This window comes from Planococcus citri, chromosome 4 (genome assembly GCF_950023065.1).
Source record: "Planococcus citri chromosome 4, ihPlaCitr1.1, whole genome shotgun sequence".
NCBI lineage: Eukaryota > Metazoa > Arthropoda > Insecta > Hemiptera > Pseudococcidae > Planococcus > Planococcus citri.
The window spans coordinates 64,377,125-64,394,063 of record NC_088680.1 but is presented as its reverse complement, the minus strand read 5'-3'; the positions used below and the strand labels follow the sequence as shown (position 1 = coordinate 64,394,063).

General features: G+C 36.1%; 1 protein-coding gene and 1 long non-coding RNA gene across 2 annotated transcripts; both read left to right on the top strand.

Annotated features, from left to right (window-relative positions):
- The first annotated feature begins 99 nt into the window (after positions 1-99).
- Positions 100-13,353, top strand: Alg12 (Alg12 alpha-1,6-mannosyltransferase). The gene is made up of 8 exons (XM_065363896.1): positions 100-699; positions 833-965; positions 1,163-1,336; positions 1,512-1,665; positions 1,745-1,889; positions 1,981-2,207; positions 2,453-2,701; positions 12,955-13,353. Exons 1-8 carry the CDS (start codon positions 550-552, stop codon positions 13,217-13,219), a joined length of 1,497 nt encoding a protein of 498 aa, XP_065219968.1. The 5' UTR covers positions 100-549; the 3' UTR covers positions 13,220-13,353.
- A 71-nt stretch (positions 13,354-13,424) lies between these two features.
- LOC135845388 (uncharacterized) lies at positions 13,425-15,782 on the top strand. The gene is made up of 2 exons (XR_010558749.1): positions 13,425-14,637; positions 15,279-15,782. It is a non-coding gene; the product is annotated as an uncharacterized LOC135845388 (long non-coding RNA).
- Positions 15,783-16,939: the final 1,157 nt, after the last annotated feature.

The window sequence follows — 16,939 nt, the reverse complement described above, 5'->3', positions numbered from 1 at the left end:
ACGTAACGAATTCGTTTTTTATTTCTGATCACGTCACGAGAAACGTAACGAATGAAATTTTTTCGTGACTGAAGCACGGAGAAGCTTTCTTATCAAAAATTTTAAGTGTTTGATAAAAAAGTTTGAAAGTTGACCGTTCGATTCGAAGCAATTTTTGAGTATAAATGGGTAATTTTGATATATTGAGGAATTATGAGAACTAAAAATTAAACTTGTGTGTTCTACGAAGAAATATGACACCGAATTTCCAATTATTGATAACGCTCGTCCAGTTGAACTTTCAATTTTAATTTCCATCAAAAGTTCATCATCAAGTAATTGTTCGTTGAACGTAATGTTTGTATTGTGATCTCAAACCATGTTACTCTAGCTCAGGCTGCACTCGAAGCATCTGTTCGAATGTCGAACTCATCTACGAAGGAAGAATCAGAATCAGAAAGCAAAACCGGTGTAAATATTTGGATGCCGGTATAGCATATCGTATCTGTAACTCAATAACCGAACCACTACCACTGGTCGAATTGTTTTGGATCGAGAAGAAGAGACAGAATGGTTGATTTTCGCACCTGTCGTGATTTTGTGATAGTCACCTTCATTGGTGCATTACATCTGATATCCTGCCCATTCACCAAAGTCGAAGAAAGTTTCAACATGCAAGCGATGCATGATATGTTGTACCATCGACATAATTTGACCGATGTAATCAATTATTATCATATCTGCAGTAAATTGATCGATCGATGGAGAACATTGGTCTTCATTTTACGAACGTTACTCAATTTTCATCGTACATTCGTATTCATTAATTGCTTTGCATTGATTTTGTTCACAGTATGATCATTTCGAGTTCCCAGGCGTTGTTCCAAGGACATTCATCGGTGCTGTTTCGGTATCACTCTTGTCTTCGCCAGTATTCGTAATTCTACGTTACTTGAATCTGTATAAATTCGCAGCTCAAATTTTAGGTGAGAACTTGCTTCGAATCGTATTCATCCATTCATTGACTAACACACTCACAACGTTTTCATGGTTCGATATCGTAAAATTGAGCTAAACTTCACTGTAAAATCTTCATAATCTGGATTCCTTGGGTTTCAAAAATCAACCAATCTATCCTTATAATGGAGTATGTCTAATAATCTCCTATGGTGTTATGTTTCAGTGCGATCAGTTCTGGGACTTAGCGTTATATTATCTTTTCTGAAGTTGAAAGACACAGTCAGTCGAGTTTTCGGTCAAACCACCTCTACTTGGTTCATGTTCATCACTATTTCTCAATATCATTTCATGTTCTATCTGAGCAGGCCTTTACCAAACATCATGGTTCTTCCTTTAGGTGAGAACAAGACGTACTTGGCAAGATGTCAATTCTGCTACAATTAATCATCTTGTACTCGAGATTGCTTACTCGTAGTCGTAGTTTATTTTCGCATCCCTGTGTCAATAGGAAGATCATAAAAACTATTTTTGAATACTAAGTATGCTATTCAAATCCTTTTTTCATGTTTTAGTGCTGATAGCATTTCATGCATGGATCCGAAAACGTTATACGTTGTTTATATGGTGTTCAGCAGCCGCAGTTATTATTTTTAGAGCCGAACTGGCCATGTTGTTTGGATTATTGGCGTTATTCGAGTTGTATTTTAGAAGATTGACGATAAAAAAGTGAGTATTCGCAGAGAATTACATATTACGAGGTATAAATTGCCTCGATTTATTCTTACCGGTGTATTTTGTGTTACAGACTGATTACTACTGCTGTGCCAGCTGGATTAGTCTGCGTTTTGTGTACTGTGGCGGTGGATTCGTTCTTCTGGAGACGGTTGATTTGGCCAGAAGCTGAAGTTTTTTGGTTCAATACGATCCTTAATAAAAGTAGCAATTGGGGTGTATCCTTTCGATTTCAATAATTAATCTCATAGATAGTTTTAAAAAAATATATATTACTATGGTATATCCTCAACTACGTTTGAAATCTAGACTTCGCCATTTTTATGGTACTTTTATTCAGCTATACCCAGAGGTCTTGGAAGCACTGTGTTTTTGATTCCATTTGCCGCATTGTACGAAAAACGTGTCCGCCGTTTATTAATTCCTGCCGTTGTATTTGTTCTTCTATTCTCATTCTTACCCCATAAGGAACTACGATTCATAATCTACACGTTTCCTTTATTCAACATCTCCGCTGCTATTTTATGTGATCGAATGTGAGTAAATTTCTCAAATTTAATTCATCATTTTACTTACGTTCGAGTTGAGAATGAATTGGAACCTCCTCAAATTATCATTTCGATGGAAATTGTTTTTCATTATTGTTCATTTCATTCTCAATTAGAATAGTGTTATACGTTTACGTACCTCTACTCTACCTTCGTATAGGTTAGGTAAAGATACGAATTCAAACTGAAAAGATTCATTTCAACACCGTTTAGTGGTGTGCCTGTGCTTTCAGTTGGAATTGGACTTTCACGTCGAATTTGTACGCAATTGTATTCAGAACCGGCACCATATCGCATTTATTCGCGAATTTCGCCTTTTCCATGCTGTTGTTGAGGATAGCTTCGCATAATTACGCCGGTGGAATGGCTATTTCAAGATTACATGGGCTAGAGGAGTCGCATAGTTTGGTGAACGTGCATATTGATAATTTATCCGCCCAGACCGGAGTTACCAGATTTACCCAACTCAATGACAGATGGAGGTAAATGAACATTAACAATGATGAAATTACTTTTTGGAGTCAGCGAAGTGAAACTCTGGCAGTGATATTTTGATCGTCAAAGTTTCAGACCTCCACATTGTGATGGTTTTCGAACAAAACCAATTTTTCTCAAAAGTAGTTATGACTTAGTTCGACCGATTTACCAACATTTCAGTGAAATTCATTTTTAGATTTTTGGATTCTTTTTGAAAGTTTAAAAATTTTAAAAAGCTGTTTTGAGAGTGATTTTCAAACTTTCTATGAAGTAGGGCTTTTTTATGGACGTACGAGGATTTCAAAAATATTTGACTAATTGCTATAAAAACTGAAAAAAATGAAAAAATTTGGTTAAAAAGAAATTAGAAAAAAAACTTGAGCAATTTTTTTAAAAAACAGGATTTTTGTTTGCCAAACATTGAAACAAAAAGAAGACTTTCGGGTAGGCAAAGTAAAAATCAACGCTTTTTGGACGTTTGGACAAATAAAATCCAATTTTTTAGCAAGTTTGGCAATTTTTGTCAAAAAAAGAACTTCCTGAAATTTTGATGAAAAAACATTACAACTTTCTTCAAATTGCTAAAAATTGACATCCTATGGCAATTTTGACCAAAAACAAACATTTTTTGACAATTTTGGCACAAGAAGTATTTTTTGGGGCAATGTTGACAAATATAGGACTGTTTATCAATTTTTACAAAAATTGGCCTTTTTTTGAAAATTATACCATAAATGTGCATTTTTTGACAATTGTTCCAAAAATGAACCATTTTTGACTATTTTGTCAATGCCAAACATGAACATTTTCTGACTATCGATCCAAAAATGGACATTTTCTGACTATTTTGCCAAAAAGAAACATTTTCTATTGTTCCAAAAATTGACATTTCTTGACAATTACTTACCAAAAATTGACCCTTTTTGACAATTTTACCAGAAGTGGACATTTTTTGACAATTGTTCCAAAAATGATCATTTTGCCAAAAATGGACATTTTCTGACTATTGTTCCAAAAATTGGCATTCCTTGACCATTTTACCAAAAATGTACCTTTTTTGACAATGTTACCAAGAGTGGACATTTTTAAACAATTGTTCCAAAAATGGACATTTCTTGACAATTTTACCAAAAATTGACCTTTTTGACACTCAACAAAAGTGGACATATTTTGACAATTGTTCCAAAAATGAACAGTTTCTGACTATTTTGCCAAAATTGGACATTTCTTGACAGTTTTACCAAAAAAATTGACCTTTTTGAAAATTTTTTCAAAAATGAACATTTTTCCAACTATTTTTCCAAAATTGGACATTTCTTGACAGTTTTACTAAAAATCGACCTCTTTGAAAATTGTTTCAAAAATGAACATTTTCCCGACTATTTTACCAAAATTGGACATTTCTTGACAATTTTACCAAAAATTGAACATTTCTTGACAATATTGTTCCAAATCCAAATATGATCATTTTTTGAGGATTGTTCCAAAAATGGACATTTCTAGACAATTTGGCCAAAAATTTACCCTTTTTTGACATTTTATGTTCAAAAATTAACAGTTTTTTGGCAACTTTTGCAAAAATAAGCACTTTTTGAGTTGGACAAATCTGAAAAAAGAAACTAAACTTTGTAAGAAATTATAGTTAAAAAAATCCTGTTTTTATTCAAAAATTTTTCGCAAGTCTCGCTGTTTTGCCAAAAATCAACCAAAAAACGTCCTTTTTCTGAAATTATTTCATGTCTTGCTTTTTTCCAAAAATTGTGTTTTTTTGGCCCGAAATTGCGAACATTCTCACTTGAGTGCCTGCCGCTTTTTTAGTTTCTAAAGTTACTTAATTCGTAGGTTCGCAAGTTGCGACACTACGAAATATGAAGCGAAGCGTTTGCAGATTCGCAAATTAACGAGTAAAAATTTTTGCTTCCAAGTTACGAACATGCGAACACAGCAACATTGTAATTTCAAGTTCGCAAGTTACGAACCTGCAAACGAGGGTTTGTACTATTCGCAGGTTTGCAAGTTGCGACACTACGAACTAAGTATATGAAGGGTTCAGGGTTCGCAGGTTCGCAAATTGGCGAGTAAAAATTTTGAGGAGTACAAAGTACGATAATGCGAACACAGCAACGGTGTAATTTCAAGTTCGCAGGTTCGTAACTTGCGAACTTGAAATTACACTGTTGCATGTGTTCGCCTGTTCGTAACTTGGGAACTGTTTGTTTCGCCGCGATCGTTTCGCCGCCACAGTAAAACATTACGTAATGATAAAAAATTGAATTATATTTTTATAAGAATGAGAATTATAAAATTAGGTATAAGTAGGTAGGAAATAGGAACATTATTCACATGTTTACGAGTACAATGAAGGGCCTGATGGAAAAAGGGTCTCCTCGGCCGGAGGCCCTTTTTCCGCACTTTGGTGATTTGAGTTCCTTGAAGTCTCAGCTACCTAAGGTGTGAGTTTCAGTTCATGAGCTTGTTCCTAGAGCAAGCTACATGATGTTTTATTCATATATCTTTGAATAAAACATCTCAATAGGCGTTCCGCCATACCGTAGGTACATCAAAATCAACTTATGGAAGAAGGGCCTCCGACGCGAGTTTTTAAATCTCATTTTTTTTTCGAAAATGTGGATAAATTATTTGGCAGGTGATGATCAATACTTGTTGCTGAAACTTCTAATTAAAAAAAAAAAAAAACCACCTACCTCAAATCAATACGTTGAGTAGGTAGTCTTTAATTGGCAACTAAAGTAAAACTTTGAACGCGTTTTTCTCAAAATTGTGTTTTTCCGAGGGAACCCTTCTTCCATCAGGCCCTTCAAATTATGGGCAATTACTTCTAAATATTCACTGATTGAACGCCTGTCGTATTGTTGAAGCCCTGTATTACGCATCTACTTCTCATTTGGTTCATTTCATGTATGAACAGATGTGTATTGCGTAATGTATCACTGTGGCGGCAAAATGATCGCTTTTTCATAAATGACCTTTTTTCGGCGGCGGCGAAACGTCCGCGGCGAAACAAATGGTACCCTCGTAACTTGGGCTTGTAAAAATTTTCACTCGCCAATTTGCGAACCAGCGAACGCTTCATATGTGTACTTGGTTCGTAGTGTCGCAATTTGCGAACCTACGAATAGGACCATACTTCGTTCGCAGGTTCGTTACTTGCAAACTTGAAATTACACTGTTGCTGTGTTTGCATGTTCGTAACTTGGACTTCCAAAAAACGTAATTTTTCTAAAATTATTAATGTCTTGCTTTTTTTCAAAAATTTGGGTTTTTTGGCCCGAAATGGCCGAAATTGCGAACATTTTCACTTGATTGCCAAAAATTGTCAATTCGTAGGTACATATTAACGAGTAAAGATTTTTGCTTCCAAGTTACGAACATGCGAACACAGCATCAGTGTAATTTCAAGATCGCAAGTTACGAACCTGCGAACGAGGGTTTGTACTATTCGCAGGTTTGCAAGTTGCGACACTACGAACTAAGTATATGAAGGGTTCGCAGGTTCGCAAATTGGCGAGTAAAAATTTTGAGGAGTCCAAAGTACGATAATGCGAACACAGCAACGGTGTAATTTCAAGTTCGCAAGTTACGAACCTGCGAACAAGGTATGGTAGTGTTTGTAGGTTTGCAAGTTGCGGCATTACGAACCTACAAACACTACCATACCTTGTTCGCAGGTTCGTAACTTGCGAACTTGAAATTACACTGTTGCATGAGTTCGCATGTTCGTAACTTGGGCTTATAAAAATTTTCACTCTCCAATTTGCGAACCTGCGAACGAGGTATGGTACTACACGTAGGTTCGCAAGCTGGGACACTACGAACTACATAACAAGGGAACCTCTTGAGGTGTCACACTTCAATTTGAACGGGACTGCGATTTTTGGAAAGAGCATAGTCTAAAACCCCCAAAATCAAATTTTCAGCTGCCCAAGATCATTTTTCGATTTTTGGCGAATTTGTGAAAATTCAAAATTTTACTGTTTTTGGGGATTTATGCTTTTTTTCAAAAAGTACGTACTTGATCAAAGGAAATGGTCGAAATAAGTCCCAAAACAAATATTAATTACCCAAATCCAAATTTCACAATTTCCAGCCATTCTGGAGCCTCTTGCGCAATTTTTCAATTTCTCCAGAATTTTAAATTTGCTCCAGAAGGCGTGAATATGAAGTTGGACAGCTAAAAATTGAGTTGTGTATTATACTCGACCTGTTTAACGAGTTTATCAACATTCGAGCCGATTTTTAGAGTGACACCTCAAGAGTAGTTTTCTGAGGTGTCACTCTCGCTCCAAAACGGCTGGAAATGGTAGAATTTGCACTCCGGGGGTTAGTTCTTGAAGAAATACAGCGATTCGCGCAAATTTTAATAATTTCCTCACAAACGGTTATCTTTTGATTTTTTGGATTTTTTAATTTTGAAAAAAGCTGGTCAAAAAACCACGTTTGAGGTGTCACTCTCAAAATCGGCTCAAATGTAGATCAACTCGTTAAGCAGGTCGAGTGTAATATACAACTCGATTTTTAGCTGCCCAACTTCATATTCACGCCTTCTGAAGCAAAATTCAAAATTCTGGAGAAATTGAACAATCGCTCTGGAGGCTCCAGAATGACTGCAAATTGTGAAATTGTGATTTAAATTGAGTTGTGTATTATACTCGACCTGTTTAACGAGTTTATCTACATTTGAGCCGATTTTGGGAGTGACACTTCAAGAGTGGTTTTTTCACAATTAAAAAATTCAAAAAATCAAAAGTTTCCCTTTTGTGTGGAAATTTTCGTAATTCACGCGAATTGCCGTATTTTGTCCAAAACTAACCTAGTACAGGAATTTTAGATGATATGGGAAGATTTATTCGGACTAAATCCTACAAAAGGTTTTTTTGCGGGATACTGTAGTGGAAGGGGTCCTATTTAACATACTAAAAGTCCCACCCCGTACCCCGCGTGCGTCGCGTGCTAGAGCGTGAAAAGTGTCCCGCCGCGGCGTTTTTTGCGATTTTCTCGCGAGGGTTTGATTTTACGTCGAAAATGGCTTTATTTTTGTGTTCTACGTCAAATTTCCGATCTATTGATATATCAACTGCCCTTCTACCCCCAAGGGGGGTGGGACCAGAACCATTCAAATGAGAGGGGTTTTCTAAAAAAAACAAAAAAGCTATCGGCGCATATGGGGGATGAAATGGTCCCGGAGAGTGTTCGAGTTGATACCAGCATGGAAGGTGGGTACCATCGAGAAACTTCCGCGTGAAAAATTTCAGATCCACGCCCCCTCCCCTTTTTGGGGAGCCCCCCTTTTCTGTAATTTCAATAACACTTTTCTCAGCCCCATTTCGACCGATTTTGAAAATTTTTCAGTATGTTATGTATATCCTTAGTAAGTATCCCCACAAAAATTTTCAACCCCCTCCCCTCATATTTACCCCTCAAAATGGCGTTTTTTTATATTTTTTATGCCTATTAACAATCAATATTGCGAGGTAAAATTTTGGAAACACGTTTTTTGGATGTATTTTCGGCCCCCAAACATCATATACTGTTTTAGAAATTTTTGCTTTGGTGCGCCGGGGTGAAAAATTAGATGAATGTGTTTTAGGGGGGTAGGGGGTGAAATGGGAATTTTGAAAAAAATAACTATTAACGAGTAGGGTATCGTTTTCATATGATTCGATACCGCTGAGAACGAATATGACTTCAGATTTTCTGCTACGCTCACCTAGCCCCCTCCAGAGCCCCCCAGCCCCCCTCAATTTTCACTATTTTGGAAATAAAGTTATTTTGATGAAATTTGTGTCGTTTTCATATGATTCGATACCACCGAGCACGAATATGACTTCGAATTTTCTGCTACACTCTCCTAACCCACTCCAGAGTCCCTCAGCCCCCTCAATTTTCACTGTTTTGGAAATAAAGTTATTTTGGTGTCGTTTTCATATGATTCGATGTTTCTGAGCACGAATATGGCTTCACATTTTCTGCTGCACTCACCTAGCTCTCTCCACAGCCCTCAGCCCGACCTCAATTTTCACTATCTCTTGAAAAACGTCATCCAGACATGGAAATGACGAAATAAAAACGCAAATATGCATCATGTTGAGTGCAGCTATGTACCATGGAATAAGAAAATGAATGTGCACCGCGATAGAAACTGCCATATAAAAATTACGATTTTTGGGAGTTTAAATTGCGTTTTTTTCAAAAACATGATAAGAACCATTCTTATAGGAAATTATATGAGAACATTTTTTGAATAACAACTTTGTCGAAAAACGCGATATTTCGCGAGATAATCAAAATATGAAAATGACTTTATTTCCAAAATAATGAAAATTGAGGGGGCTGAGGGGCTCTGGAGTGGGCTAGGAGAGTGTAGCAGAAAATTCGAAGTCATATTCGTGCTCGGTGGTATCGAATCATATGAAAACGACACCAATTTCATCAAAATAACTTTATTTCCAAAATAGTGAAAATTGAGGGGGGCTGAGGGGCTCTGGAGGGGGCTAGGTGAGTGTAGCAGAAAATCTGAAGTCATATTCGTTCTCAGCGGTATCGAATCATATGAAAACGACACCCTACTCGTTAATAGTTATTTTTTTCAAAATTCCCATTTCACCCCCTACCCCCCTAAAACACATTCATCTAATTTTTCACCCCGGCGCACCAAAGCAAAAATTTCTAAAACAGTATATGATGTTTGGGGGCCGAAAATACATCCAAAAAACGTGTTTCCAAAATTTTACCTCGCAATATTGATTGTTAATAGGCATAAAAAATATAAAAAAACGCCATTTTGAGGGGTAAATATGAGGGGAGGGGGTTGAAAATTTTTGTGGGGATACTTACTAAGGATATACATAACATACTGAAAAATTTTCAAAATCGGTCGAAATGGGGCTGAGAAAAGTGTTATTGAAATTACAGAAAAGGGGGGCTCCCCAAAAAGGGGAGGGGGCGTGGATCTGAAATTTTTCACGCGGAAGTTTCTCGATGGTACCCACCTTCCATGCTGGTATCAACTCGAACACTCTCCGGGACCATTTCATCCCCCATATGCGCCGATAGCTTTTTTGTTTTTTTTAGAAAACCCCTCTCATTTGAATGGTTCTGGTCCCACCCCCCTTGGGGGTAGAAGGGCAGTTGATATATCAATAGATCGGAAATTTGACGTAGAACACAAAAATAAAGCCATTTTCGACGTAAAATCAAACCCTCGCGAGAAAATCGCAAAAAACGCCGCGGCGGGACACTTTTCACGCTCTAGCACGCGACGCACGCGGGGTACGGGGTGGGACTTTTAGTATGTTAAATAGGACCCCTTCCACTACAGTATCCCGCAAAAAAACCTTTTGTAGGATTTAGTCCGAATAAAAAATTTAAAATGACTGTACTAACCCCCCAAATCAAAATTTCACAATTTGCAGTCATTCTGGAGCTTCCAGAGCGATTTTTCAATTTCTCCAGAATTTTGAATTTTGCTCCAGAAGGCGTGAATATGAAGTTGGGCAGCTAAAAATCGAGTTGTATATTACACTCGACCTGTTTAACGAGTTTATCTACATTTGAGCCGATTTTGGGAGTGACACTTCAAGAGTGGTTTTTTCACAATTAAAAAATCCAAAAAATCAAAAGTTTCCCTTTTGTGTGGAAATTTTTGAAATTCACGCGAATCGCCGTATTTTGTCCAAAACTAACCCCCCAAATCACAATTTCACAATTTGCAGTCATTCTGGAGCCTCCAGAGCGATTGTTCAATTTCTCCAGAATTTTGAATTTTGCTTCAGAAGGCGTGAATATGAAGTTGGGCAGCTAAAAATCGAGTTGTATATTACACTCGACCTGCTTAACGAGTTGATCTACATTTGAGCCGATTTTGAGAGTGACACCTCAAACGTGGTTTTTTGACCAGCTTTTTTCAAAATTAAAAAATCCAAAAAATCAAAAGATAACCGTTTGTGAGGAAATTATTAAAATTTGCGCGAATCGCTGTATTTCTTCAAGAACTAACCCCCGGAGTGCAAATTCTACCATTTCCAGCCGTTTTGGAGCGAGAGTGACACCTCAGAAAACTACTCTTGAGGTGTCACTCTAAAAATCGGCTCGAATGTTGATAAACTCGTTAAACAGGTCGAGTATAATACACAACTCAATTTTTAGCTGTCCAACTTCATATTCACGCCTTCTGGAGCAAATTTAAAATTCTGGAGAAATTGAAAAATTGCGCAAGAGGCTCCAGAATGGCTGGAAATTGTGAAATTTGGATTTGGGTAATTAATATTTGTTTTGGGACTTATTTCGACCATTTCCTTTGATCAAGTACGTACTTTTTGAAAAAAAGCATAAATCCCCAAAAACAGTAAAATTTTGAATTTTCACAAATTCGCCAAAAATCGAAAAATGATCTTGGGCAGCTGAAAATTTGATTTTGGGGGTTTTAGACTATGCTCTTTCCAAAAATCGCAGTCCCGTTCAAATTGAAGTGTGACACCTCAAGAGGTTCCCTTGTTATGTAGTTCGTAGTGTCCCAGCTTGCGAACCTACGTGTAGTACCATACCTCGTTCGCAGGTTCGCAAATTGGAGAGTGAAAATTTTTATAAGCCCAAGTTACGAACATGCGAACTCATGCAACAGTGTAATTTCAAGTTCGCAAGTTACGAACCTGCGAACAAGGTATGGTAGTGTTTGTAGGTTCGTAATGCCGCAACTTGCAAACCTACAAACTACTACCATACCTTGTTCGCAGGTTCGTAACTTGCGAACTTGAAATTACACCGTTGCTGTGTTCGCATTATCGTACTTTGGACTCCTCAAAATTTTTACTCGCCAATTTGCGAACCTGCGAACCCTTCATATACTTAGTTCGTAGTGTCGCAACTTGCAAACCTGCGAATAGTACAAACCCTCGTTCGCAGGTTCGTAACTTGCGATCTTGAAATTACACTGATGCTGTGTTCGCATGTTCGTAACTTGGAAGCAAAAATCTTTACTCGTTAATATGTACCTACGAATTGACAATTTTTGGCAATCAAGTGAAAATGTTCGCAATTTCGGCCATTTCGGGCCAAAAAACCCAAATTTTTGAAAAAAAGCAAGACATTAATAATTTTAGAAAAATTGTGATCTGTCACGAGAAAACCAACCCAGTGTCCAAAACGTAAATTTTACAGGAAGGGCATTTGAAGTTTTGAGTCTATGTATCAGGCGATCTAAAATTTGTAGGTCCATGAAACTTGCACCACTTTTGGCCCCCATGAGCGCCAACATAACCCGATATTTTTTTTTTTTCAAAATCATCGCATTCAAGGTTGCCAAGTCCAATAATCAAAATTTCCCAAAATCGATTTTTTCGATTTTTTTGAATTTTTTACCAAAAATGTTGCAAAAACTACCCGAGTATCAATTATTAATGAAAAATAAGTTATTATTATTAAATTTATCACGTTTTGTAACAAATTTGTTCAATGTGAAAAGAGTTGATTTTTCCAGCTCAAGCCTTACTCAAATTCCAAAATATGGCACAAATCCTCCAAATGTGGGCCGATTGTTGCAAAAATCTGTACTTCGACTCCCCAGAACATACGAGTACCTTTCAAGAAAATCGCAAAAAAAAATTTCAACTTTTACTGTAGTTGCTCTATTTTTTGACCTCAGATTTAGGGTCAAGAGAATCGTTCGCGAACGTTTCAACCCCCACAGTCGGATTCAGCACCCTAAGTACTACTAATATCCACCATAAAAAAGATATCGATTTTTTGGACACTAAGCTGGTTTTCTCGTGACAGATCACAATTACGTTTTTTGGTATATTTTTTTGAAAAAAAAGGGTGCTTATACTGACAACCGTCTCGATCGTTTTCGTTTCATACTGAAGTTTATTTTGGACTCTTCCAGAGCGATTTAAAATTCCTGGAGACCAATTTTTCGACTTCTTCAATTTTCAAAAATTAGACTTAATGATCTAAAAATAAACTTGAGACATTCTGAAGTGTGAAGTAAGTATCTAGAAAATATAAAAATTTAAATAAATAACAGTCGTGATGTATTTTTTTTTTTTTTTTGTATGATAGGGTTTTAAAAGTATAGTTTCCAAAATATTGTATGTAGATTCATATTTTCACATGCATTCAAAATTCGTAACTATTTTTGAGAAAAAAAAGTAATCTTCGCCATTCTCACCCTCCTACTCTCTTTTACCCTCTATTTCCCCTTTTGAGAATTTTTTTTCATTTTTATGATTTATTTTTTTAGGTACAATAAAACTGAAAATCTATCTGCCGAATCGCCAGAAATCATGTCCTTTACTCATCTTCTGATCGAAGGCCGCAACAAGTATTCGCCTTCTGTGAAACCCCTGGTTGATAATACGCACCGAGTATTGGACATCGTCGAAGGATTTTCACATCTGACGTTCAGTTATCGTTCATTGTGGCCAGTTAAAATTAAAACGAAACCTGTTATATTGATCTTGAAGAAAATCAATCGTCTTTCTCGTAAACACGAAAAAACAACTTGATTCTATTGTACATAATATGTAAATATCGTTGCATTTATTTTGTTACCATTCTAATAATATTATATTGTTGAATACGAATAAAATTCCTATATTGGAAAGGAACTGATTAAAATTTATGTATTAGATTGATTCAATATGATATTAATTATTGCTGACGTTTACTGGTTTTTTACGCAGATCGATGCTATAGAGGCTCCAGAACGGTTCAAAATTTTAGTACCTATTAGGTATCAATCTAGGAAAATCTTATGATTTGATTTCTATTGATTGTTTGAGTTCTGCATCGAATTTTTTTGGCATGGATTTAAATTTTTCTCAAGATTACAGTCACTTTTACTTTACTTTGCGTAATTAGTGCCAGCATTTTATGAATTACTTGGAAAAAAATGATAATTTTTTGTCTCTAAAGTACTTCGCGTTCTTTATTGGCATGTTTTCAAAATTATTGTATTTGATTAACGTTTGATATTCACACTCGTGCGGTGTTTTTTTTTCTTTCAAAACAGTATCCGCTACTGTCACTACCTATAGTGATCTTCAAGTTGGAAATTTAAAATTATCCAAGTTGGTGCATTTTTTCGATCGTGACTTCAATTCGCGGAGTGACTCTATGTTAAAGTACTCGTAAATTCTGATAAAGTTTGTTCATCTTTCGCGAATTGTGGCTATATTAATTTATTTTCATCATGACAAAAACAGTAATCTCTTCGTTTGTACTCGTAATGCTTTCATGCACATTTTTTAATATCGCTTGTCACGCCAGCAACGAAACAGAAATCGTTACCATTGACAAAACCGCTTCAAGTGTATCGAATATTGTTCTGAGATATATTGGCGAATTTCGGAATTTCTCTCAGTTACAAAATGCAATGGAAGCAATTTACGAATTTCGTTTCAAATACAACGACACAGCAAAAGAAAATATATGGAGATCGTACTGGTTAAGCACGGAAGTTCAAAACAAATACAGAGACTCTGTCAACACGATGGACTGGGGCTGTGAATACGTCATTGAGAATATACCTACCAATGTAACTAAACGAGATATGCGACCGTACGAGAGAGCTATTATGTTGAGAGCCATTATCCAGGGACTATATTCTGGTCAATATTTTGCTAGGGAGTCGTTGAAATCATTCAAATTGATATCACCTAAATTGGTCGAGTTGAAGAATTCATTGGATGCTACGTCAAATGATCTGCATTATAATGATTCTGGTTCGAACGGTTCTTTTCCTGGACAGCAGAAGCAAGAAATACTATTAAACGAACAGATTGCGAACAACAGTCGAGTTTTGAACGAAAAAATATGTACTGCGAGGGAGATTGCAGCTCGCTTCAATGGAGACTTGGATGACGATGGAGACATCTTGAATGCATTTTCAAAAATTTCTCCTTTTGACGGAGCGATAAGCAATGTAGGTTGAATGAATGAACGAACAGTAAAGTAAAAATTAAAATGTAGATACTCAATTCATTATTTGCAACTCATCAAGAGTCGATAATTTTTTCTCATTTTTGACCCAAATTTGATTTTTAAAAATTCACCAAAAATCGAAAAATGCACTACAGCACATGGAATTTTGGCTGGTGATAAATTTATGCCTGCTCTTTCGATCTAGCTTTGCTCGGTTCATATTTTTTTACAAGGTTAACAAACTAGAAATCACTCGAATTCTGATTAAAGATCGACAAAATGATAGTCAACGCTCGATTTCTAATTTCTTCAGCTAATTTTGAACCTTTTGCAAAAGTTCAAACATTCTGCTAGGTGAGTCTGTCACCAAGAAGTCTCCAAACCATCAAACATTTTTTTCAAGGGACTTGCGGAAATTCTGGCGATTACCTACTTCATCACCAGCAATTCGCCATATGAATGACAAAAACCTGTGTGGTGACTCTTTGGTGACAGATTCACCAAACAAGTCAAAACTCCATTTAAAAAAAAAATCTGAAATAAAATAACCGAAATACATATATGTTATTAGTTAACAAAGTGCTTTGAAGTTATGTCGATGTATTTTCTAATAGGTAAATTATATAATTACTTTATTTTCAGAAACAGCTGACGTCATGGGTGAAAAATACAACTAGTCAATTCCAAGATCAATTTTATTCAAAGATGCGAGACTTGTTGAACAATTGTAAAGAATTTCGCAAATGGCATGCATCAACATCACCCCGAATAACATGAATGCGACCACTAAACTAAAAGTCAGATTCGATGGATGAAAATTATAAATAATGTATACCTACCTTCAAACTATTATCTGTTATTCTCAGAGAATCAAAATCATTTTTGTTGAATAACTGCCAGTATTACATAGTAAGTATTTTCAAAAAATGAAAAAAAAAACTTAGGTACCTACACAACTTGAAAAAAGGAAGAATTTTTTTGGTGGGTAGACTAGATACCTATCTACGAGTAAGTAGGTACCACACTTATGGCTGTTGAAAAAATTAATAAAAAATGATTAATATTTGGCATGTTCTCAAAATATGTATGTATGTAGTGTACTTACCTATACCAAATAATAAACCTTTTTATATTTTATTATTTAATTCTGGTCATACCTATACTACTTTTCCTTCAACGCGGTGGGCTCACTGAAAGAGCATACCATACTACCTAGCCTTGAGAAACAAATTTTCAGGTGCCGAAGTTGATTTTCTAATTTTTTAGCAAATTTTTGAAAATTATGGAAATGACTTATCAATATTATATTTGTCATAAATGCATGAAAAAGTGTAATACCTACATTAAGCATTAAAATTACAGCAAATGACCAAAAGATGAAAATCTTCAAATTATAGATCAGCACTAACTTCTCTAAGAGGGGTAAAAATAACATTACACGTGGAAATTTCTTTCTCTGGTAGTTCTCTAAAGCTCATTTGGGCATTTTATGGCATTTTCTTTAAAAAGTGGAATTTTTAGAAATCGCTGGAGGCCCCAAAATAAAAATTAAAACCAGCTCTAGCCCACTCAGCATGTTCAAATTGGAGGTGCCATGTGAACTTCGACTTACCAGATTTTGTGGGAATTTCAAGTTTCAAAAATTTGCTGAATGATCAGTGAACTGCTCAAAATGGTTTCAAACCTTTCCCATCGATTTAGTGGGTCGAAAAAGTGGTAGGTATTTATACCAAATTTCAGTTGTGTAGGTCATACTTTGTAAAATTTCGATATTTTTTCATTTTTAATCCAAAGTGTACCTTATACCTACCCCCCCCCCCCTCATTAAGATAGGCAAAATGCACTCAAGCTTTGATTTTGATAAAACTCACAGGGTATGTTTAGTACCCCAAAAAATAATTTTGGGTCCATAGCCCACGTTCCATCCCACGCCCCTCAGCCACGGGGGGGGGGGGGCAAAAACGCTTTTTGTGGTTTTTTGAGAGTTTTTTGAGCTTTTGAGATTGACCCACCACTTCAAATGGCAGGGTGATGATTTCTATAGAAAGTGTACCTGAAGATACATATTTTACAAAAAAAAAATCGTTTTGGTATGTTTTTTCGTTCCGGAGTAATGTCGATTTAAAGTTTTCTTTTGTTTCCTCTTCTCCCCCCATGCGATGAAAAATTCCGAAAAAATTCAGGGAGGTACCCTCATGTATGCTCTAACTATATTCGTTCACAGAAAAAATTTATCTCAAACACGCGTCGATGCAGAATTTTTCCCCTGAAAAAGTGTTTTTTGCCACCTCCCCTGGCTGAAG